The sequence below is a fragment of the Rutilus rutilus genome (assembly GCF_951802725.1).
Source record: "Rutilus rutilus genome assembly, chromosome: 16".
NCBI lineage: Eukaryota > Metazoa > Chordata > Actinopteri > Cypriniformes > Leuciscidae > Rutilus > Rutilus rutilus.
Window position 1 is genome coordinate 27,352,780 of NC_140224.1, and position 26,772 is coordinate 27,379,551.

At 41.0% G+C, this 26,772-nt stretch overlaps 1 protein-coding gene across 24 annotated transcripts in view; it reads right to left on the bottom strand.

The window, feature by feature from the left end:
* Positions 1–26,772, bottom strand: part of tcf7l2 (transcription factor 7 like 2) — an 84,863-nt gene that overhangs the window by 50,057 nt on the left and 8,034 nt on the right. For 22 of the 24 annotated variants that reach the window (XM_084434551.1, XM_084434552.1, XM_084434568.1 and 19 more), the window contains exon 4: positions 7,279–7,380. The exons of the other annotated variants lie outside the window; for them this stretch is intronic. In XM_084434551.1, coding sequence (XP_084290677.1) covers positions 7,279–7,380 — 102 coding nt within the window. The remainder of the gene's footprint in view (positions 1–7,278; positions 7,381–26,772) is intronic. 24 annotated transcript variants of the gene reach the window in all.

Sequence of the window (26,772 nt, forward strand, 5' to 3'; positions counted from 1 at the left end):
TCGCATACAACATACAACGCACGCAGAATACGTGAGTGCATGTTTGTTTACTGTGATTTGAGGTGATATTGTTAGCATGTTGGCAGTGTGTCTACATCAAAAAAAAAAAAAAAAAAAAGATGTGGCTTTAGGCACATTGAGGGGTTGCATATTCCTGTTGCACAATGTCATTCGAAAAAAAGCGACACAAGCGATGGTATAAATACTTCACAGAGGAAAAATATATTGGTCAGATGTTGCTGTTTTATAGCTCAAGAGACTTAGGGCCAGATTTACTAACCAGGGCAAATTAGCGTAAGAGCGCAAACCCCCAAAAAGCGCAGATGGGAGTGGAAAGTTCTGATCGTGATCTACTGACGACGAGCAAATTAAAAAACACAGACGCAGGCGCATCATTTTCATAATGACAACGCAATCTACCAAGATAAATAATGGCCATCAAAGTGACAAGGGCAAACCTTAGTAAATCACCTTGCATAATTCATTTAAATACTCTCCATCCAATCAATTTTGCGTCTAAAAGGGGAACTCCTACAAATGCATATGCAATAAGATCAGGCGCAAAAAAAACAACCTGTCCACGCCTTTTCAGTGCTATTTTTTTACCGCATGTCTTCAGTAAACCCTGACAGTAGTTTTTAACGCCAAAAGAGGGTTTGCGCTGGCCCTAAATGGCATTATCAGCTATGTTTGTTTTAAATACACTTCCATTCAAAAGTATTGGGTCTGTAAGACGTTTTCAATGTTTTGAAAGAAGTCTCTTATGCTCACCAAAGTAGCATTTATTTGATCAAAAATACAGTAAAAAGTAATATTGTGAAATATTATGATAATTTAAAATGTAATTTATTCCTGTGATGGCAAAGCTGAATTTTCAGCAGCCATTATTTTACTCTCCAGTGCCACTAGAGGTGAATCTTCACTTGACTCACGATTCAATTCAGAGGGAAAGGATACGATCATAAAAATTATTTTATGAATACTAAATATTATATAAATTTTCCCTTTGTTATTACAAATACGTTATTCAAGCAAGAGCAGGGAGTGATTCCCTCTTTTCTTTAGTTGTTTGATTAACATTAATGACACGGACACAAGCTAGTTTATTATATTAAGACCTAATGCACGGATCTAATATAATTGTTACATATCAGATTCCCCCCAACTGTTTACATTCACTTAAAGGTGGGGTAAGTGATATTTGAAAAATTCTGGTTGAATACAACAACAAACGTGTAGCCAATCAGCATTAGGGGGCGTATGACGGTGGAAGAGAGGGAACGAGCAAGAAAGAGATTTGAAGAAAGACTGTAGAAAGAGATGGCTGAGAGACATTACAAAAGAGAGAAATAAGAATATCATAAGAATAGCATAAGCTCTTAAGAAAATCACAGGAAAAAGTAGGGTTATGATCAGGAAAGAGCTTTAGGACCCACGTTAATATCAGTAAAGCTTTTCGGCGCTGGAGAGAGCTAAGCGGGAAGGGCTGAAACAGACTAGGAGGTTGCATTTATTCCGCTCCACACGTGAGTAACACTGGGTTTGAGTGTCATTGTTTATCTGGAGCTGCTGTTGGCAACTAACAATGAACTCTTGTTTGCATTTACTGTTGTGTACTGTGTTCATTTTTTGTCGCTCGGTCATCATCTTCGCTTTATTCTTCATGAAGCATTATTTTGTTGCGCTTCTGCCACAATAAATAGACATCCACTCTTTACAAACGATCGACATCCAAACGATTATATTCCACAGCTCAAAATGTCACATGTTCCTTCAAAAATCATTCTAATATGCTGATTTGGTGCTCAAGAAACAGGAATTTTCAGGAATTTTATATTTTAATATAGTAAAAAAACAAACAAAAAAAGCATTTATTTGAAATAGAAATATTTTGTAACATTATAAATGTTCCTTTTAATCAATTGAATGCATCCTTGCTGAATAAAATTATTTAAAAAAAAATTCTAATTAATCTTACTGACCCCAAACTTTTGAACGGTAATGTATTGTAAATGTTCCTACAATACCTGAAAAGAACATTTTATGGGTGTACAATATGGTATATCAGTTATTGGCCGATATTATATATCTTTTAATTTATTGTTCTTGGTCAATTTGGATATTTAAAAAAAATATATTGTTTAAGAGATATTAAAGAGATGACATATTTTGCCCTGCAAATGGATATGCTAATAGGAACACACACAAGAGTTGTGAGTGTCCTGGAGGTTAAGGTTACAAAACAATACAAAAGTTTCAAAGGCTGATGACCTTGACACCAGGTCCCTTGTAAAAGAGTTTGTTAACATTCCCTGAGTTTAAGTAGAGGAAATGCTCCAGGGAGGCCTTTCATGCACTACATAAGATCATGTGCTGAGATGTTCTCCAAGCTTTGGCCAAAGGTCTCAGACCAGAGACATCTCCTGGTTTCACAAGGTCCTGTCAAAAGCGACAACAACAGGCCGGGGTTACATCACTACACACCAAGCAGCACTAAAAAAAAGATGGGAAAGAAAAGGCGGAGGCTCTAGAACCAAGAAAAGTGAGAAATAGTAGAAAGGGAAGGAGAGAAGAAAAAGACAGTTGGTTCAGTGTCTTGTGGCTGTGACACTGGGGTCCTCATTAACAGCGAGGGGGCTGGGGTTTCCCAGCATGCCTCTGGCCCTCCCAGCCATTGTCAAGCCAGTCCAGGTGCACCACCATTCAGTCCGAAAAAAGGAAGCAAATTACCCGGCAAAAACGACAGACCCCGTGCTAGCTTGAGGCGCTACTCCTACTCAGCTGGAGTCTGGGAAAATGTCCTGCATACGGTATGTGTGTTATTCATTTAGTTTACTCTGACTTTATTTTTAACACTGATTTCAATACACTTTAAGTGCAGTTTGAACTTCAGCTACTAAACAGACGTGTTTTGACAGCAAGCATGCCCTCATCGTACAGCGGTTCAGGCGGGAGGTCCCGCTCTGTCAAAACGCAACACATTCCATCACTTCCTAAATACTAATTACCATACAGGAACAGACCAGGACTCCTCCAGCTATTCTTCCAAGCTCCACCCCTCCTATTCTTCCCCCTTTCCCTGCGTTCTAACTGTTCCCGCGTTTTCCTGCCGTTGGTTCACTTGCACACAGTGTTGCACGCATATACACACTGCTGTGGGGCCTCGTGGGGAAATAGTTAACACTCCAGCCGTCCCCCGCTGCCTGTGAAAGCCCAGAAAACAATGGAGACATTGTCCAGTCTCAACAAGACTTGGAGCAAGAGGACTGTGTGTGTGTGTGTTTGTGTGTGTATTAGACAATGTGTAATATGCCTGCATGAGGTTGTGTGTGTGAGTGTATCCTCAGCATTATTTTAGAGAGTAGCATTAAAATATGAACTTAAAATGCCTCTCAATGGTTGTTAGCCAGCAAACTTTTATTTCATTTATTTTATTTTAATCTGATAAAATGGGTTAGATAAAATAATGTACAACACACATACACATACACACACAAAACACACACAATCCAGTCACAACATGGCATTTTGTTATAACACTAATAATATAATATAATATAATATAATATAATATAATATAATATAATATAATATAATATAATATAATATAATATAATCATTTACCGTAATAACCACTGCAATTAGTTGCCACTTAGTTTTCTGTCTGTGAAATAATCAGTACTTATTAATTTGGGAAAAACTGAAATTCTGATCACAAAGTTTACACACATTTTCACTTTTTTATTGTTTTTTTGTACAACCACATGTCATTCAAATGGTTATTTCCTGAGCAAGTAGACAGTTCTTGGCCATAACAAAAAACTGGAAAGGACCAGACTTTATGCTGTGAGTCAAACATCTGGCTATACCAGTCTGATATATGGTATCTATCTACACCAAGTAACACTACATGGGGAAACACTACAGAACACCGACGGACAGCTGTGCATACAAGTCGAGAAAGAGAAAGAGAACAGGAAACTGATCCCGGAACGAATGGCCAATGTGTCACAGATGTGGGGAAATCTCCTTTCGCCTCGTTGTTTCCAACTGCTTCCCACTGGAATTACAATCGCATGATCTCCGCTCATACCGTCCTTGAGTTCAGGCTCGGTCTGATGCCAAATACACGCCACATGTGTTTTGCAGTCTACCTGTCTGAATTGTCATGTCTATATTACAGTCTATATAAAGAAAGGGGCTTTACAAATCACATTAAAATCTAGTGTAGATGGCAGTGGGACAAACGACTTGCGGTACTTTTCAGTGATGGGTTCTTTATGAGTTGTGAACAGGTAGTAAATGCGTGCTGAATGTGTGGGACTAAGAGGCTTTGAAAAGCCTGCGGGGCTCTTGAGTACTTCAACCATCCTGGCACTGCCTTCTATGGGCGTGGACAGAAACGAGAGGGTCACTTCCTGTACTCTATTCATAGATCAGCGTGGAGTAGCACCTCTATGGCCACATGCAACACATAAAAGGTTGATGGATTATGCGTGAACTGTTTCTATGGATACAGTCACACACAGTTAGTGTTTGGGATTGACGATAGTACTTACTAACTAGTGTATGGATGCCTATTTTCACCTCAGAGTAAATAATACAAGTAAAAACAAGCTTTCTCTCATAACTTTGACTTTATATCTCTCAATTGCAACTCTCTCACAATTATGATTTATATTTTAGATTTAATATTTAAAAGGCAGAAACAAGCATTCATACAGGTGTGACTCAATCGCTGTTGCTCATTAGAGGAGCGTCTTTAATTCTGTCTATATAAACAAATAATCAACATCAAGTCATTTTTCTATTCTCATGACAGCCATAACAATTTTAAATCGTCACTTCGGTTAAAAAATGCAGTTTATAACAGAACGGTGTATGAAAATAACCATATTTAGCACTCAAAAGCCAGACTGAGAACTGTATTCTGCTGCTGTGTGAACACAACTTATGAAGTATTTGCCTCATGCTTGCTACTTCTCTCTCTTTTGGCCGTATATATGCACTTTTTAGACATACGTGTTGTCTCTCTCTATCTGTGTCTCGTTCTTTGCTCTCACTTCATCTACCTCATTGCCACACTGCCCTTTTACGGCATCGCCTCCTCTCTCCCGCTGTCCACCTGTGCTTTTGTATCTCTCTCATTGGTGATTGTTGGGTCACTTGAACTTCGGCTTATGTTCCTTATCTCACACCCATCGGCGCTCTCTTATCAGTCCACAGCAGACAGGCGTCTTCAGAGCCATGGGTCAAAGTGGGCAGGTGTTCTTCCAATTTGACAGGGAAGAGAAACTACTGTTTACGGTACAATTTATTGATAAGGCCTTCACGTACAGCAGCATATAGTCCATCTTGAGAGAAAAAATACAGCATTCCACAGTTATCTCTCCCTGACAATACCAACTGTCTCCAGATAGATTCACGGCATGATGCAAACCAAGGAAACATCAAATCAAACACACGTCAGCACAAGAGAAACAGCATGAATGGGAGATCGAGAAGGAGAGAAAAAAGATGGAAGTGTGAAGAAACAATGCAAAATACAGCGTTTAATTTGAACTTAATAGGTCAGGTCTTGATCAAACAAACTGCATATTGTACGAATGAACGCATAAATAAATTACTGCAAATGCTAAATAGCTAAACATGCCATACAGAGAAAAATATCCTAATCTCTCATTGCAGGTCTTTAGGGCTGTTTTAAAAGGCAATAGAAAAAACTGCTCTATGCTGATAAGCATTTACAGCCCCATGAGTCAGAGGGATAAAACTCAAGTGCAGTATTTACCTGAGCCTGTTCTTAACTACCTCCCACACCTTTAATGATTCAGAGAGGGAGGACAATCATTTTTCTTTTCCTCTTTTCTCTTTTATAAACTGCACATGGGCTGGCTACCCCACATTTAAATGCAAAAATAGTTTACTACCTGTTCAGTAGAAGTATTAGACAGCTGTTAAAGTAGCATACAGCATATACACTACCATTCGAAAGCTTTGTCTGCACAGGAATAAATTACATTTTTATTTTGTTATTTAAAATTTGAATAATAGTTCACAATATTACTGTATTTTTTATTAAATAAATGCAGCCTTGGTGATCAAAAGAGACTTCCTTAAAAAAACTTTAAACTCTTACCGACCCCAAACTTTTGAACAGTATAGTCTATATAAAATCGCATTAGATAAGAAGGGGAAAAAATGCATAAAACACCCTTTAAATAGTCAATAGTTTAATTAATGTCACAGCCAACCATGATTTTCTACTTTCGGTTCAGAAGAGAAAGATTGCATGTTTTTAATGCGTATTTTTGCTAAAAAGTTATTTTGTCAACTTTTAGGAGTGCAATCTCACATGCATGGCCTCAAAAAGACAATAGAGACAGACTAAAAAGACAGACTATAAATCAGCTGGAAATGTATAAATCACATTATATATATATCACATTACCATGGTAAACATAAACAAACAAACAACCCACACCAATTTGAAATAAGAACAAGTAGAAAAAATTCAGTATAGTATGTCCAAAACAGAATTTGTTTATCTCTCTGCAAAGTACTGTATTGAATTCAATGGATAGTTTTATTGAATTCCTAAACATGACCTTGGAGGCACTCTGTTGCTTCCAGTAACTATGGAAACACAGTGAGGCCCCCAAACTCCTGAACCACAAAGGAAAGGCCAAAATCAAATTTGGTCTATTGTCCAAGGAAATGGAATCAATATAGTGACGTTTTAACATTGTATCATTACTTCAGCCCAGCAGCGAGGCTAACCTTGAATCCCTTATCGCCTATAGATTTTAAAAGAATGATAAATTTAGAGTTAAGCACATGGATAACAGCACCCGCAGATCCAGCGCAATGCAAAATAAACATAGCATCTCTACTCCAGACACTCGTTCCCTGAACCAAACTTAGCATGGGCATTAATTATCTGTCTCCAGCGTAAAAAGACGGTCTTGCCCTCTGCCACTTTGCGGCATCCAAACGGGGAAAAAAGCCTCTGTTGAGCTACAATGATATCTCACCCATTTGATTTCAAGGAGCCATATTACAAAACAAGCACCCATTTGACACATAATATTGCAACACAATCTGGTCTTCCATTTCTTATAGGTCACTAGAAATCCAAATGACAGCTGTTGATAAGGAGAGGAGTGTAAGGTCCCAAAGGACCAAACAATACAGGATACAGAAAGTACTTTTGTTTTCATGGACTGTGCTATAGAATAAAGAGCTTTGTAAATGCTGTGACTCATGGGTGTTACTTACAACGATGTGTGCTGGAGAAGGTGACCTGGCATCTTTAAGTGCTTGTCTACTCTGAAGACTTCCTGCTTGAACATCTAGCAGGGGCCATTTCATCTGTAGATACTGGATGGCAGAAAGGAAAAAAATGGAGAAAAACAAAAGAAAAACATGTTAACAATGCAGAAAACAAAGGGAAACACAACATAAGAGCTAAAATATCTTTAAATAATGACTGTGACATAGAAAGTAAAAGTAAACAAAAAAATAAATCATGTCAAAAAGATCCAAGGTCGAATGATGCATGAGGTGGAACTTGAAAATTGAAACTAATAGTTTTAAGATTAACAATTCACACTTTCAGTTTTTGGTATTGACAACTGCATTTACTTACAGGTGTGACTCTAGAAATGTCACGTTCACACAGTAGCATCTTGAATATATAATTGTGTTGTCTTACCAGTAACCATAGTGACAGTGACCAAAGTAATATCTAAGATGGTGATATCCATAAAACTGAAAAGTCTAATCACTTTTATCACGCCAAGAGTCAAATCGAACTGGCAAAAAATCTAATCTTACAGACAGCAGCATTTATATCTGGGTAGAGAGCAGAACATTTGAGTCGCACACACACACACGTAGCACACAAACCTGGTGGAGAACAGTCTGTAAGTTACCGAACACCCGCAACACACATACCCCATTTCCACCAAAAAAGAACTAGTTCGGAACTGGTGCTGGTTTAAAGTTGGTTCAGCTTGAGAACCTTCTCAGAACCTGTTTGTTTTTCCACTGACTAGAGAGCCCAGCGAACGACGTCGTTACGTCACTGTGTACATTGCCATACGTCTTAGCTTTCCCAGAAACGCTTGCGCCAACTTCAAGCATAACAATTATAATGGCGGACTACATCGTCTTTCTGCAAATGTTTCTCCTGGCTTTGCGATCCTATATTGGGGTCAGAAGACGTTTAGAACACATTTGTGCTGCTCGTCTGGATTACTATAGACGGAGGTTACGTTCGAGAAGAAGTTCGACAATAACCCCGCCCCCAGCCCCCGACGTAAGCATGACGTGGTAAAAGAACGGTTCTAGTCCAGCAAAGAGTTGGTGCCGCCTTTAAACCACACACTCAAATGCTTTCAGGTGAATATGTTTGTTCTTCTTTCTTTATTAATCATGCCCAAATATTTTATTGGCCTCTGGAATTCCAGGTGGACTTCAGCATTTTTCCCAATTCACATAATAAGGGTGTGGCATTGAGTCATTGCCACGAGTTCCCATGAATGATTGACCAGGACTTTATCACAGCTGTACACACGCAAACAGCCCTTTCATGACCCCTTACATCCCTCTTAAAGCCAGCAGATGGAAATAATCACCATAATCACCATAAAGAGCTCCGTGACATTTAAATACTTCAACTGTAAAACCCAATATTTTTGAGAGCTCAATATATATATAAAATTACATTTTCAACATTTATACACAGAACTGATAGGTAAAAGTCTGAGATTTCAATCCAGTTCACTCATAAGTCAGCATTTCATTTTTCTTCTGCCTTTAAGATCATTCTCACACCCAGGCCTGAACTCTGACATGGAGTCTTGCAGATGGACAAAGTTTCTGGGGTGATATGTCTATTCTCACCCATGGACTGCAGTATCTGCTTAGCAGACCAGGCCCTCTGTGCCTGAATGACCTCTTCCTCTCATTTTGACATCACATGCTGGGACCCATTACAAACCTGCTGTTACTGTCCCAAAACTGGTTTACTTTAGTCCATTAGACCACAGCAAGTGAACTTGACCCCTGAACTTTTAACCTGTTCCCACAGAGGCTTAGAGACAGCCAGCTGATTGTGAACATGTGACCTAGACTAGGGCAGGACTAGATGGTATTATGGTTACAGTTTTGAGTGGTATCATCAGGAGAAGTGTGATGGTCCAGTGTGGACTTTCCATTCACTGAATTACGCAGGTCAGGGGTTAACTGGGCCCTAATTGCTGTTATTATGAGAAACCTGGACAGCAGCATACACCTTTGGAAACCACTGCTTTGTTCACTGACCTAATAAATTCAAATAAGCATTCAAACCATCTATGTAGCTAAATAGGAGAGTTGAGTGGATTTGCATGTGGGCTTGGCCGATGTCAAAACATTTAAGAAAGGAAGCAAGGAAGGAAGCAAGGATGGAAAGAAGGAAGCAAGGAAGGTAGGAAGATAAGAAAAACAGCAGCTGGGGCTAAATTTCTTAACATTGGGGGCAATTTTGGATGCAGTCTTAGCCCATAACATGAAAAATGAATTTAAAGTAGACTCCACATAAAAAATAGTGCTCTTTTTTAAGCCTAATGCATGCTGTGCTATACTTCATCAGATCCCCAAAGGAAACTTCTGACAAGTCAGTCGGCCTTGTAACTTGGCCTCCGATGCAGTCAGGACATGAACCACTGGGCTCTGATTCAAATGAAAAAACTTGGCCCAAGAGATACACAAAATCAGAATCAAATCCATCCCAGTGTCTGACCAGGCCAGGCCAATCAGGGTCAATCGTTCGGCTCCTACTCTCTGTCCTCCTCCATCCAATCAAACAGATTCACGCCTTCCCTTCCTTCAGCCTTTCACTGGAGTTTGTTTGACCTTGCCGGGCCTCCTTTAAGATTTCACTCATCTGAGGACATTCCAAGCTCCACTTTTCCAAAGACAGAAAAAGAGCAAAGGAAACATGTCTAATTCTGTGGCTCACCATTTCAGCAAGTACCCTTGAAGTGAAACTGTAGTTGTAAACTGTATGCGGCTTCAAGAACTGCACTGCTCAGTGGTAATTAATGGTGGATTCACAGCAGGGTGCAGTCCTGTGGTCCAGTCTGGAGGGACTTTTGGACTAACAGACCCACCTCCGACTAGCTGAATTGCTGGGATACTAAAGAGTACTGTTGATGGGTGCGATGCCAAATAAAAAAATATATATATATATATATTGAAATTAGCTTGTTTAATGCAAAGATGTGTAATGTTGTGGAAACATAAGTAAGTTTTACTTAGAAAAATGTATGGATGTGTGACCAGGTGCCAGGTGATGTTCTGTGCTGCGGCACTGTGCCAATTAGTTTGGATGGGGTGAAAGGTGACACCTTGGCCAGTGTGGGTGCTGAAAGCTGAGTGCACATACTCTGACAGGCGTATCCACTTTAGACCTTTCCCTTGGCCTAATCCCTCCTGCAGGTTTTACAAGCATGCCAAGGAAAGCTGAGCTTAGACCAGTGCCAAAGTCTCAGCAGTGTTCCCTCACAGCCCAAGCCCCTCCACCACCCCTGGCCCGCTAATAGATGCACCACTTGGTTTTGAGAAGGCCATGACCTCTGACCTCCCCATGCCTCTTCTCCACCTTCTAAAAACTCTCCAGCTAGGAGCCCCTTCCACGTAACTCAAGTGCTATCCTGATGTGACAAATTGCTCTGAACCCCCCCCCAAGCCTTCAGACATACCCAAAGTGCTCACTCTGTCCTGGGGCCCCAACAGCAGGGGCTCCCCTTCACCTCCCCCACCCTTCAGCAAACCCTCAAGGCCTGCCTCGCCTTCTCCTGCCTTGCTTCAGCGCAGCTACAATAGGAATGAATGACTCAATTGTCTCTGATGAAGTGAAAGACAAGGGAGCCTTCTAAATCTTCCTAAAGGGATGAACTTTCTCTCTGTCCCTCAATTGCCTAGAGACTTCTGGGAGAAAGAGAGAGAGGAGTCAGAATGACAGAGAGAGAAAACACTAGAGACCACAAGTTGCTTAATCAGGTTTTCTGGCTAAATCTTTTCATCTCAACTGAATCTGAATTTTGCAACCTGACCAATGCAGAAAAACTTTATTATTCATGGAAAAATATTTTTAAACCAGACATCTACTTTACATTGTAGATTATGGAAGCATTTGTAACAGTAAGTAAACTAGAGCAATAACAACTAAATGTCATAACCAAATTTAAACGATGTAAATGGCATGTTCGATTTGTTTTTGGATTAAGAGCATAGGCTTTTCCACAATCAGACAAATCAGATGCTTACATTGCCAGAGATAGGATCGGGAATGTGGATATATTTTCAGCTGTCTAGCATGGGATGAACCAATGCATCAGAAAACATTCCAGCCACATAAACAATGTGCACAAGGAAATCTGAAGACAGAAGGCTGGAATTGGAGTCCAGCAAGCACTTGATATGGGCCATGTTCCCACTAAAGATGCTCAACCATTATGTTTAAGAGGATTTCACAAGTGCTTGTTACTAGGTTTAGATAGAGAAAAACAAGTTTGCATACTGTGATATCACTCCCATTGAACAAGCAACAATAAAAAGCCCATTGTTTTTGTTCACAGGTGCTGAGGAAAAGGCATGCATGGATACATACAGACCCGCACTTAATACACTCACTCTCTCAAGAGGAGATTTTTTGTGTGGAAAGGACATAATAATGACCCAGACAGGCTCTTTGAAATTCACTGATCCAAAGAGAAGGGATCTGCCCATCTGTGAGACTCCCATCTCTAGAGAGGTAGAGAGAACGTGAAAAGAGAGAGAAAGCATGTGTTTGGGGGTGTGTGTGTGTGTGTGTCTGACTGTCTTCGTATGTTTACTCGAAACATTCAAATAGCCTTCATTTTGGATGGATGGAAGCATGCTGGAAATGGGGGCTAGGGGTGGAGGGATAGAAGAGGAGGAGGAGTAGCTCAACACTAGATGAAACTGAAAGTTAGTCTACACGAAGGCTCTTCACACTTGCTTAGTTCTTCTAATACACATTTTATGAGTAAATAAAGAAAAAAAGAGAAAAGAACACCCCACTAGCTAAGATTGCCTGAGGCGTTCTGCAACCAGGAAAATAAAGCAGGAATGTGGGCAGGCCTGGGGTTTGTGTGCCCCGGGGCTGAAGAGGGTCCGCGGGGCCCGTATTTACTCCAAAGCTGGAACCGCTGGGGGGGGGGGGTTCTCAACACACTGACAGCATAGAGCCAGAGACCCCAGCCTGATCTCCTCCATCCCCTCACCTATCACCTTGGCCCTCTTCACAAACTCCCACTTTTTTTTTTTTTTTTACATTGCTTCTAAATCTGATCCTCCAAACAATCATCGAGGCAGGCATCTTTTAAAACTTGGGACTACAAAAAAATGTGTGTACACGGATGCTTCTAGCTAAGTAAGCTTGATTTCATGTATCATTCTGAAATGTCTATATTGCAATTAAACAGCATGAATGCAGACTGTATTCTCAGCACTGTCACAAGGGGTATTATAACAGGTGCATAATAGTATTTTAAAAGACAAAAATGAGTGTGTTAGATCTTAAAAATATTTGTATTGCTAGCTACATGAATAAAAATGTGTATTTTAATGGTGTATTTTAAGCTAATTCTACAACCCCTTAAAGGAATAACTAGAAGAATAACTAGATAACTTCGTCATCATTTAGAAGAATTTAATTCTTAATTTTTTTCCCCAAAACTATAAAAGTCAGACCAAGAAACATTTCTTCCCAATCTCTTGTAATCTGATCCAGTGTAGATATCGAGCTATACCTCAAACACAGTAGCACAAAACACATGTGGCAGCACTTGTGCTCTGTTTGCCTAGCAGGTGTTGGCTTGTGTATTAGCCAAACAGCAGCGATTCACCTGAAACCCTCAGACTGTTAGGCAAAAACTTCAGTGAGCACATACTACTAAAAAGGCCATTAAGAAGTTCTAGCTCTTGAAAAGCAGCCATCCTCCTTGCATGACGAGGCACTTAAACAAACAAACCGTCTCTCATGGTAACAGGGTTCCTCTATTAAAGTCCATGAAGGCTGACATAGCATTTGGTGCTTGCACACCAGAGGAACACGGTGTAGATTGCTGATCCATTAATGTTTCCATTAGGGCTGGGCAATTTGATGATATCGTATATCGACGATGTCTCACAAGTATCACGACGGCAATTATAACAGACAGTTACTAGATGATCATCGGCAATATCGGGGAAAAATGACAAATAAATTTCACATAGACCTGTAGTAACCATACACATATTTATTCACATGGAATAGCATGAATTAAATATTTTCTATATAGTAAGGTTGAGAATAGAAAATCGATTACAATTCTGGAATCGGATACTTATCAGGAATCCTTGTTATGAAATAAACAAATTGTTTTTGATTCCTGTGTGCGCATTTTAGTGTGATTTTAAACCATTCGTGCAAGAAGACGGGACAGAGAACTCACTGTCCTTGCGCGCTGTTTTCTGTGCTGTTTTCTAATCTATATTTTATTTGCCTGTTGTTTCTGCGCTGACTGCTGTAACAACAGCGTCTGTCTGTGTGTGTGAATATGCTTTGGAGATGCGTTCCCTGTCAAACATCATTTATCTTTATTTTTGGTAATTTTGTCAAATATATTTTCTTGTTTACACATCTTGATTTGATGTTTTTTATTCCTAATTCAACATTGCTGTTCATTTTCATACAATTTATTTTGTCCTGCAGATGAAAAAAAGAAACTGTATCCTATAAATTCGGAGGCGGCAGCGATTTCTCCCATTTTAAAAATAATATGATCAAGTAGGCCTATTCTTTTGTTGTGCAGTCTAATTTGTATGTGCAGTCTAATAAAAGTTAAACAGAAAAAAAAAATTGGTAGCAGCCTATCATTCGTAACTGCACGAATATTAATCTAAATTCGTAACTGCACGAATATTAATCTAATCTAAATTATGTGCAGCATGAATATTTTAAAAAAAGAATATTATTTTATTATTAAAATTGAGCTATTCAAAGCACCATATACATATGTATAATGGTATATATATATAATATGTATATATAATGGTTTTGTTGCAAACAAAAATTATGGTGCTTTTATGGTGCTTTGAATATATCAATTTTCCAATGTTGGCAGCTATGTTGTAACATAATTATTTAAAGTGTTATACTTTTGCTGTAGACAAAAAAAAAAAAAAAATCTAATTTTTTATTTCGTTATAAGCGGCGTAAGGAGACCTCAGACCTCCAGAACCAGAAAGAAAAATAACCTTGGCGTTTTTTCTTATGCAGACTGAACCAATTAGTTTTAAATACATACATTTTTGACTACAAGTTTAAAAACAGCGCTACACGACATAATTAAGGAAATTAAACTTATCATCATGAAATGTGTCTACTTGGGCAATAACGCCAAAAAGAGAAAAGAAAGAAACATCGGACCTTATGAAAAAAGACACAATGCTATGTGACATCAACAATGTCAGCAGTGTTGTCTCCGGTGGGGCTAAAGGATAATTGGATGATATGATATTTTTAAGGCGATTATCGATAAGATACTTTTTACATATCGCCCAGCCCTAGTTTACATTAAACAGGACTAAGTTCATGTGTCTCTTTTAAACTGCCTGTCTTTGACCCAAGGGCCATAGAAATGATCTGAAAAATGGAGGGGACATCAGTTTGTATCATGAATATTAATCACGTGACATGACATGCCCAATAGTCCTACCTGATTCGTTGTGGAGAGGCTTGTGTTTGGTCATAAAATTGTCGTTTTATATGGTCGGCAACAATTCTTTTAATGAGACTCTTGAAATATAATGATTACTTCCCAAAAAAAGTGTGCCCCCCCCCCTGCTTCTACTCTTTCTTCCTCTTGTTCTCTTCCTCTTGCTCTCTTTTCTGGGTGATTATGGGCCCCTTAAGAACGCTCTATAAATAGCCCTGCAGGCTCTAGTCTTCGTGGCTGGTGTCTCCTCCAGCAGGGCCCATAATGAGACATACAGGCAGCTAAGGCCTAGCAACACACCCAAGAGCTGCACACTTACACAGCCTGCAGTGTTTCCACACCAAGAGAGGTCTCATTCCTACCCTGTGGAATCTCATACACTGACCTACTTACCAGCTATGAGATCTTCAGTCTGGGCACAGGGTTTAGCGCTAGGTGTGCCTACTCATAGGTACTATAGAGTTAGCATTGGGTTGGCATGGAGTTTGGACTTTGGAGCTCACGTTTAAACACACACACAAACACACGCGCTCTGCCATGGATCAGCTTTACTGTACAGTTAGGGGTCACCCCTGGCCACTATGAGGAGGTAATTACCACACTAGTGTACATTCTCAAGTTCAAAATAAAAACTCCTTTCACCTCCTGCAGCAACAACAACCTTCAAACGTGTTTTCAACCTACACACACACACACACACACACAAATAAACCTTGAAGCACTCCAAACTCCATATTCATAAGGTTTAGTCCCTGAGTGTATCGGAACACCATTATCTGCCTCAAAATGCAAAATGGTTGCAGGTCAGATGTGTCTATGCAGGACACCCTTCAGATTTTACACCACAATACAAAGCCTAACCATACTCTGGGAACATCAAACAAGTTCAGTATGCCACAAATACTAAAACCTGGACTATACAGACCGATCTTGCTCACTCTCAGCTACCTATGAATTTCAATGGCAAAAGGGTTTATGTTTTACTGCACCTTTTGTTGGTTAGTGATGTGTAATTTTTGCTCTATTTGATACTGAAATTTCTCTTTGGAATCAATGAAATGTATCTAATAAACTAGCAATTGTCTGTTGGTTACTGGCATAAGGTACGCAAGGAGTAACAATGCTAAACAACCTGACCATGAGCTCATGACTATTGACTACCTTCAGGGACAAGGCCGTTCTTTTGCTCTGAAATAAATAAATAAAGGACTGGTTAATAAAGCTCATTAAAATGGAGGAGGCACGGATGACAATAAGACCCAGGGAAGGTCATGCGGTGGGAGCTACGAGCGAAGCACTGTGGGTGATGATGCGACCCCTCTCTTCTCCTCTGCACCCCACGAAGAGCACCCTTCACCTCCAAATAAACTGTAGTAATGATTTTGTAGTAATGCACCCCCCCCACCCCCCAAAAAAAGCCTCACGAACACACATAACCCCTCCTCCACCTCTCTGTTAATTACTGCAGACATCCATCCACAAACAGCGGCAACAGACACCATCACACGTAGCAATTACTGCTGAATCTTTAATGCACTCTTTAAGCAACTCTCTCCAGCTCAGTGTCTCTCTTGGGCAAACCGCAGACCTGTCTTCCCGAACCATAAACAGGGGGGTGATGAGGGCATTGGGACAAGAAAAAGCAAAAAAAAAATTGACTGTGTTTAAGCTCTGTTCAAATCCAAAAGCCCCAGCAGAAGCATCTTTTCAGGTGAACGTCTTCAAAGCTCCTAGCTGGATGCAGCTGGGACTAATCCAGGATGAGCGTGAAAACTAATCTCTACCCTTAACTAAACAGTAACACATTCCAGATATGTGAAAGTCTGAACATGCTAAAAGGTCTGTTTAGAGGATGCATAAGATGCACCTGTGCTGTATTGTGAAGTTCATGCGACTCTTCCTAATAAAAGAAGACATCGTTATATATGCAATAATTCAAATCTAGCAAATAAACAGCAAACCTGGTGAAAAGACTATTCTGACACAGGCTGGTTTATTCTCATTTCTGGTGGACACCAATGATTAAATTATGACATGAATCTGATAAGCATTTGTTTCATAGTAATAGTGTGCTATAAAGCAACCCACAACATTTTGTCTCACTCTATAACAGACTCTGAGAGTCGCTGATGACGTGGGCACTTCAACTTGCATCTAGCCTGCTTCTCTGCCTCATATTCTCTCTCCATGCTACTCGTTTACTTGATGCAATTCATTGCAACGCTGCGTTAACAATACTCAGGCTCTGTTTCCAATGCATCCTTCATGCAAGGCTACAAGACACGGACATGCAGATTTATATGGTTTTGGGGGTGGGTTTTGTTTTTTTACAGATGTGTTCTATAAAGGTTAACATGCACTGGAAAAAAAACCCTTGGCTACAAACTGTGTGTTTTTTGTCAGCTGGGGGAAGCAGTACAGAAAAAAAGCCCTCAGCCAAGCCATCAAGTTGAACATTGAACTTCACAGTAGTAGCTGCCTTTCTATGCCTCTGCTTTTGATGTTACCTCCAAAGCAAGGGATCAAAGGCTTGGAGTGTGGCGTGGGGAAGTCCCAGGCTCTTAGCCTGGCAGCCGTGATATATGCAAAAGTCTATGCCAAAAAGAGAGAGAGAGAGAGAGAGAGAGAGAGAGAGAGGGAGGGTGGGAATGCAAGCTAGAGAGCGGCAGGCTTGTATGGAATGTGGCTAAATAGTGTGCTTTGCTTTAACGAACTCTGAGGTGATGCAATTGCTCCTTTCTGGGTCTTTTACAGTGAAGTGTTGAAAACAATGAGGGTGTGCCAAGAGAAACACTAAGGCTTGTGGGCGCAAAATGTGTATGATACATCATCGACAGATCCACTACTCCACCCTCCTCCCCTCACACACATTGTATCATACTCACCTAAATATACAATAAGACATCTGACTTCCACAAACACTGGCTGTATAAAATGCTGTCCTTCACAAACTGACACAAAGACAAAAACAAGACTCACACATATGGATACAATATGCTCAGCTGAGGTGAGTTTAAACCAACTAACCTCTGCTTGAAGATTTTGCACACACGCACAAATATAGGTCTACACGTGCACGCACACACACCCTTTCCCCAGGGCTATAGGATTAAGAGGTCTGTCTGGCTGACAGCGAGCCCTTCCTTCCCACGTACCCTGTCAATTCCCTCCCTCCCTCCTGCCTGCTCGGCCCCTCGGCCCTGCTCTGCCAGCCAGGGAGGAGGACACACCTGAACTTGACATCGATCTTCCAGAGCTTTTCTCAGCACCACACACACACACACACACACACACACACACACACACACACACACACACACACACACGCATAATCACACACGCCACAATAAACAATATCTGTGTCTGTATAAAATGAGCAGGGGACGTACTGAAAACAGAAAACAAAATGCTGTAGGAATAGTGATATCTGATATGCAAACAAGGTTTTCTTTTGAAAGGGTTCTTTTCAAATGATTGGGTTGAATGGATTTGCAAAAAAAAAAAAAAAACACGAACATTGGACTAAATCTATATTTCAAATTTAGTTCATTTATTTGAAAACATCTTTAATGAGTTGTATTTAATAAATTTGCATTTTACTATAAAAAAAGATTAAAATGATGCAGGGACTTCTGTGAACACTCAAGTGATGAACAAATCAATGAATCGGTTTTTTTTATGTCTGAAATGTCTTTAATTTACTTGAAAACATCTCAAATGAGCCATTTAACGAAATATTAATTTCACTACAAAAACTTTTACGCTACGCATGTAAAATCAATTAATCTTTTTTTTTTTTTACCGGTTCATTGAAACAAACAAATGAACTGATTAAATAAAATAATCCTTCTGAAACCTATAATCACAAACAAGACACCCTACAGACTTTAAATGCGACTTCTGTAAGTCCTTGAAATCACAAGTGTGCCATTTGGTACAGCACCACAGATAACACTTCATGTAGAAAAGAAAAAGATACATTTTCTCTGGACCTTGAATTCTCAATCACTCACTAAGCTGCACTACAATATCACTTCTGCTTCACAATGCTGACCGCTTCTCATTCCCCTTCACCTTTGTTTGAAAACAGCATACGTGATCCTTTTTTTAAAACACACATATACTGTCTGACCACAGTTATCAGTCGTAGTAGGTCAGTGTGTGTGTGAGGCTGCCCGTCAGGCAGGCCATACCACTGTCTCTGCTCCAGCACCAGATTCTTTAAGAGTCATGGCCTTGAGAGGGAGGAAAAAAATGAGTGTGGATAATAGGCCTGTTGTTAAAAGAATGGAGGAGAGAAAGAACAAGTGAAAGAAAGTGGGAATGAGAGGGGAGGAATATTAAAGACAAGCAGATCTCGTTTCACTTTCCAGGTCATCCTGGGGCTGCCGCTTAACTTGTTGCCATTATTTATGTAAATTTGGGCCAGCTGGGCATTTTTGGCCACTGCATCACCTCTCACTTAAATGCTATGTCGAGTTGTGAACAATGCAATTGAATCAATGCAAATGAATGACTCATTTTGACTCAAGTTCATTGAAACGAACCATCTGAATCAACAGATTCACCCAAATGATGCTCCTCTTTAGTGACGCAACACCGCATTTAGTTGCACACCATGTTCAGCGACGCGTTGATGCAAACTGCTGACCAATCAGATCACAATGTACAGCTGAAAATGACAGTAAGAAAAATACCTTTACGGTATATTTTGGTGTTTTTAAAACTACTATACTCGTATTAATCCCTAGGTTTTGCGGGCGTTGGGATGTGTAGACACGTACAGGTAGATTTGCGCTGCGATAAAAATATGCAGCGAGCCGACATCGGGGGCCTGCGCCGGCAAAGCTGGGATTCAATTTGAGCTGCAGTGATGGACGGCTAATGAGAGCAAAAAAATCCATCCCGTATAACAACAAAATACCTCTGACACTACCGATCGCAGTGTTCCCGAGATGAGACAGAAAAAAGGCAAGGAGAAAAGAGAGCCGGAGGAAGACAGGCAGGGAATGAGAACGAGGGAGAGAGAGAGGGAGAGAAAACTCACAATGATGACACGTAAGTGCAAAGAGCGATTAAGGATTTACTTTCAAAAGGGCCTCCATTGATCTTTTTTGATAGACCTGCAATAAATCAAACCAGATTGACTCACATGAGAACGAAGCCTAATCCTTTAGTCAGATCCAGAAGAACTCAAACCAAACCAGCTGTTAATTTAGGCTTTACAAGATAAAGCAGGCGAAAGCCAACCTGATGTACCCTAGGGCAGGGGCTTACATCATCTCTGTAAAGCAATCAACTTATTGCCAGTTTGGAGAGGTAATCAGAGTGCACACTGGGAGGAAAGAGAAAGACAGAATTGCAGGGGAGGAGAAAGTAAGAAGAGGTCCAAAAGGCAGAAATAAAGAGGCTGAATGAGAAAAGCAGACAGAGAATGTGGAGAAGGGTTATTGCATGCTAAAATATGCAGCCATGTTAGAGATATGGCAAAATATGAGAAGTAGGCAGTGCAGGCTCTATTTCTTGCCTGAGCACCCTGTAATTTTCCTGTACGTTTGGCCCCATGCCCATGGCCATTGCCACCTCGGTCATGCCCGGTCAACCACACCGAGTCAGCGCCATAGCGTACCATGCTAATTAAACCAGTTATTTTTGTTTGTGTGAGCATTTTTCTTCAACAAACTTTATTTTTCTGATGTAGAAAAAAGATCAAACAATAAAATATATAAACAATCAATTATTTATATAATTACTGTCATATTTCTACTATTATTATTATTAGAAACAATATCACAATAATATAATAAAATATTGATTATTATTAAGAATAAAAACAAATAAATAAAAATAAAGTTTATGTAAGTGTATGTATAAAGATATAAGATAAAAAGAGAAACAAGGATGTTGTTGATTTGGGCAGTGACAGGGATGCATCACTCAAACACACACAGACACACATCCACTCATTAGGTACCATGTTCTTGCCTTTAATGTTCTGTTTACTACACACAACAAGATCAAATCTGAAATCCAATTCCAGGCCTGACCAGGGCCTTTCACTTTGGTTCTGAGGGTGCCTTGAAAAAAGCCAGGCTTGTAGTCTCTGGAAAGAGTCCAAGGGAAACTGAGGCTCAAGAGTCCAAACAAAACCCCAGGTGAAATCAGAGTAAAAGCAGGAGCCCACATCCCCACCTCCCTCCGACACACTGCCTGCACACAGGGATCACTCAGACTTTGGGTGTCTGCTCTACCCAACTAAATTGAAGTTAAACGAGCCAGGGGTTTGACACACGTGCACATCCATGTAAAGAGCTTGGCACTTCTGCAGCGCTCTGTTGCGCATGCTATCTTTAGTGCTGAACTAAGGTCCTTGCCGCCCCTCCTCCTCCTTTTAGTGGGTGTACCACTCAGTCTAGTGCCTTCCACCACCCTCCCCACAGGGTCACACTTTTAATTACACAGAAACAGTAATCCCATCAGACAGATGGCAAACAGACCATCACCCAATGACTTTATGCCCAATTGAATCATTACTGATGTTATTTGCTAAATTATACCAAAACTGAACAACACCGCCGAGCGGGATTTTCACGAGAAGCTAGCGAAAGCAGATGTGCCCTCCTGTCGAGCCTCTGTGACAGAGATCAAGAAGGCGTGAAGATGGGAAGTGGAAGCTGGGTCTGTTTTAAATGAATAATATTCTAATTCTAATAATATCAGTGCGTGCAAATACAGACTCTTATTATCCGTTGTGAAAAAAAAAAAAGAAAAAAAAAAAATCCTCTACCGGACAAAACATTTCCAAACAACTTGGTTTGGTAAACCACATAAACACAACTGAGAAGTGACGAGAGTTCTTCTCTTAAAAAAGGGAGCGTGTTTGGTTTATGAGCTTTGCTCGGCACCGCCGTTTGTCTTTGGGGAACATCCCAAGAATCCACTCTTTCCTGAAAACCCAGAGCTTCAGTCCACAACCTTGCTGCCAGAGCCCATTCATTCTTTCTCTCGCTCGTTCCCTCACTCGCTCTTTCTTTTTGTCTGTCTCTCCCTCTTCTTTTCCTCTGCCCATGGCTTCTGTCAACAATTAGCGGTCGCCTCTTCCAGAGTCCCAGACCACAGCACCCCGAGCGTTAAACTATGCAATCTCCCAATCAGTCCCTCAACATAAATTACATCTTGCAACATCGTTTGGGAAAGAGACGCACCTTGGTGCCAATAAACAAACAATTAAAATTGTTTTTGACAGAATACAAAACTCCAAACTCAGTCGGAGTCATGACTATATGAGCCATAATAAAGTCAATAAAAATATTTGGAGACCATATTCTTGGCTAGCAGCAGTGCCTGGTTGCTCACCTGTCGTGTTGCTTGGTGTTAATATAAGTCTGATTGGTGCATGTTCTGGCTGGGCCCCAGGGTGTAGTATTCCATGCTGGGTGGCTAGACTTCGTGCCGCAGATGGGAGCAGTTCCTCAGCCCAACACTAGAGCAGTAAATCTACATTTAACTATTGGGGGATAGGCCACACTATGTAACACTAACATTTTCCATTTCATAAAACACAACGGGGCAAAGGCAGTATTTTTTCTTTGTGCTCCCAGACTTACGGTTTTAATTATTGTTCCTTAGCTACCATAAGGCAGAGGGCACAGGGTCATGGCTTAAGACAACAACTCGGTCACTAAATCCAATTACTTTAAGACCAGCTCAAATTAGTTCATACAGAATAGCTGTTCAAAAATAATTGTCCCCTGCTTGGCCCTGAAAAGACAGGCAGATTCCCTACAAACCGGAGCAGTTGCGTCTCAAGGCATGTCCGCTGCTGTAAAGTGATCCAAGAGCGCCAAGAAAACTTCCAAGCTGTTTTTTTAATCCTTTCCTGACTATCGGTCAATAGGCTATTGCCTGCAGTTTTTCTTGCATGAAAAGATGTGGGAGATACCAAACTGGAAAAGGAGTGTTGCAAAGGGGACCAACTAGTTATTATGGGGTGTTCCTTGGACATGCACAGCATGATTAATCAATTTTTCATCAGAAGATGGCAGTCGGGAGGAAGCCGGAAATTACTAACATAAATGCTACTGAAAAGAGAGGTTTTTGAAAATAGCCACAGGGAGCTTCAGGGAACACAGTCACATCCGCCAAAGCATCTCTGGTTCTCCCTTTTGTAATAAGACAGTAGAAATTTGCAACCAAATAACTGTCAACATAAAATTTGCACAGACTTAAGTAGCATCAGTAAGATCTGACCACAAAAAGCAACATGAGTGGTTCTCCTCAAGTGTGCGGTTGCACTCCTGGAGTCCGATCCCAGAGGCGAGTGTGTCGAGTGTGTAAGGCCGCACAGCAGCTGTGAGAACGGCACAGGGCCAGCTGCTTCCTCGCCGGCTCCGATTTCCTGACCTCACAGCCTGAGAAGTACACAGTCAGGTGACCAGATCTAAAACCTTCCTTGTGTCCTCAACGCCTCAACCAGAGCGCAGACTCTTTGGCAAAGGGCACATGAACGCCTTTCTGCTTTCAAAACCTCCACTGTGTTCACCATACTGATAAAGATTTTGGTTCAATCTGTGGCCAAGCTCTGTAAACCGATGCCTTTTTCCCCTGGCTCTGACCGTATGTTTGCATACCACAAATCTTGCGTAACCGTCAAGTGGTTTCTCACCAACGGGACTTTTCATTACTGGAGTAGAGGATATTTATCCGCTCTAAATCAATAGTGTGAAAGCCAGACAGATTGACATGCCTCGGGAGAAGAACACTTGTTTACCCAAGTAAAGATACAAAAAGAGAAAGTCCCCAGATGGAGGGACTTCTCTTCGCAATCCTAAAGTGGAAGTTCTCTTCGCAATCCTAAAGTGGAAGACAACAAATCTGTTCAAAGGGTTGGTCAATACTGGTGTGCCCTTCAGAAGGGTAATGAGATGGATGAAAATGGGCATGCAGAGGTGATGGCGTACCGCCCATGACAGTGGCCTCAGCTTTGCGTGCCTTGAGTAAATAGCAGACTCTATATGGTAATTGTAACTTAATTGTAAACCGAGGAGAGTTCAGGGAGAATGTCAGAGTCAAACTAGGTCACAGAGGGCCCTACTTCAGCATGACTAAGCTTCTGACCAGGTACTGCATCTTCAACCTGTCTTCCTCACACTCTGAGTTGGTAGACTAGTCGTGATTGAAGACCCTAGGCGTGTGTTAAGCCACGTTCGGTGAGCCGCCCTACGGAGTGTGGCCCTCTTCTCGGCTCATTTGAACTGCAATCCTGCTCTTTTGCTCTCAGTGCATCTTTTTGTCATTTGAGAGCTCATGCCCCATTTGTATTATCCACTGAAATGACAGGCGGAGGAAGAGGAGGGGGGTTGATGGGGAAAAGGAGGGGCTTCGGGGAGTCAGTCACAAGGAGACAGCTCCTAAGAAACATCCACAATCCCTCTGGTTGAGACAAACACACACAAACGCAAACCCATGCACACACTCTCCTTGCCTAATGTGCCACGACACTCGTACATCACCCACAAATTGGACAAATGAATTAACCACGGCCCCTGGTTAGCGTTTCGGGCTTTAAATGGATTTTCCCTCTCCTGGCCTAGCCAATAATTGCATTTATCCATCTTGTTGAAGCGCGGTTTACACACTTGCTAACATCATGCCAATCCAGGCTACATTTTCTGCTTCAGTGGCAGGAGAGGAGGAGATTTGTCTTTGGATCATAACAGGTAATTCAAACAACAATTAGTTCGATGACTCCCCCGTATGTCAATGTCTGGCTTCCCCACATGCAGGGTTTGTAGCAAGGGGATCTTCTGTCGCTCATAATAACACCCCCCCTCCCCTCCCCTCCCCTCCCCTCCCCTCCCCTCCCCTCCATCTCTCAGTCTTCTTGCTTACCAACATGAATTAAGCTCCACTGTTTTTTAGTACCGCTCATCCACACCACTAGGCGTGTGCATACAGCATCTCCAGTAAATGTGGCCTGCAACTACAGACCCTGAATTTCACACACACACACACACACACACACACACACACACACACACACACACACACACACACACACACACACACACACAATCTGTTAGACGCGCACGGCACTTGTGTCGAAGTCTGCTGCAGGGGTCATCTGTGCTCTCACAAGTGTTTGAACAGTAGTGCATTAGACACTCCATGGCCCACAGGACAATTGGGCTGTGTAAACATTGTGGGACTTCCTTCCCCACAGACCTTAAGATCTGGACTAAGACGACCCACTATATGAATTCCTGCGCTTGCTTACCAGCAAACATCTCCCGTCTTCACCTTCCATACTGTAAGACAGCACAGACAGTTAGGTAACATCACATAGCCTACATCATTCAACATAACAAATGAATCTGAGAGAAGTTAAGGCTTCTGTCTAAAAACCAGATCATTGTTAAGATGTAAGCTTTCACGGTTTTCAACACAGTTCTCAAACGCTGGATAATTTTACCCCTCTGTGACCTGAAATATTTCACTTCGGCGCCCCATGCTATGACAAAGCAGGCAACTTATCTTTATTGATATTTGAAAAATGCAAAGCGCGACGGCCCATAAAGATACAGGAGCCGTAAAGCTGAAGATAAAGAAAAACTGCCGGTTCTAAAGGGCATCTAGACAAACGTCACGCTGCCGCTGTCGCTTGCTTATTCCATACCAGCATCGCTTAAACTGATTGCTGGCTAAAGAAAACAGCTCCAGGTCAGGATTAAACTCTCTTTCCTTATAAATCACTCCTACTCATTGCTAAATCTTTCCGTTCACCAGATAGCTGGTGGAGAGAGATCACTATTCACTATGACTGGCAAGTAGTCATCATCTCTATGCTGCTGAATTACACCTCCTCTATGTCAGCGTTCAGATCTTAACACTGTGAAAGGACATTGGTTGCAATCAGACACCACATCTGCCACCTCTGGATAACACTGATCGGACTCACAGAGCCCTAGGGGCAGCTGCCCAAAGATACACCTCCATTCAATTACACCCCTCGCTCACAATGCAATTGACAATTCGTTCAGCGAAATCGACTGTACTGAGTGTTCACACCATCCTCTAATGAGATGAAGCTAGCGACAGTTGATCCAGGCTAATACTTAAGGGTGAAACATACAAACAAACAAACCAACATTTCCTACAGTCTGTGCTAAAAACATTTTATGTGTACGCTGGAGGTGTAGACAATTCCCTCTAATTTGATGTGAGACCCTATGTGAGCTTTCTCCTCAGACACATCAACAAGACAAAACTGGTATACAACCATGTGACAACCACAATGCCAATCAGCTGAAATATGATCTATATTGTGTGAAAGCCATTGAGCAAAATATGGCCAATGAAATAGCATAATGCAAGGTTCCACGAACATCATTGCATGTCTGTTATTTAACACAGGGTATGGTTATCTTCAGATACGGGAAGATCTGTACCAAATAAAACTCAAAAACGTGGTTTATTAAGTTCATAAAGCACCATATCTGTTAACGCATGCAAATATTGGCCTGGTGTACCTCTGATCTTAATATAAACCCCCGATTAGCGGATTAATTTCCTTCTACCCTGGTAGAAAATCTCCTTCACCTTTTGTTCAGTTCAGAATGCAGATCTTTGCTAGAAACAAGCATGCAATAAACTCATTAGTGAACAGACAAGCGCACGCCCATCCACACGCACACACACTCTGGGCCCTGCTCAGAGCTTATCCCTTGGCAATTAAAAGTTTAATTAGAAGATTAAAAATACATGGGCTGAGTTTTATCACCTATTACTTTCTCAATTATGTGCTTTACACATACAAAACGATCCCAACATATCTACAGGAATTAATGCAGATTATCGAAGTAAACAGGATTTCACCTTCTGCAATGCAACGTTATAGAATCTCAATTTGCAATCAGAGCTAGAAGACAAACTTGCCGGTGCCACATTAAATTAGCTCACTTCCTTATTAAAGAGAAACATTTCACAGGACGGAATAATA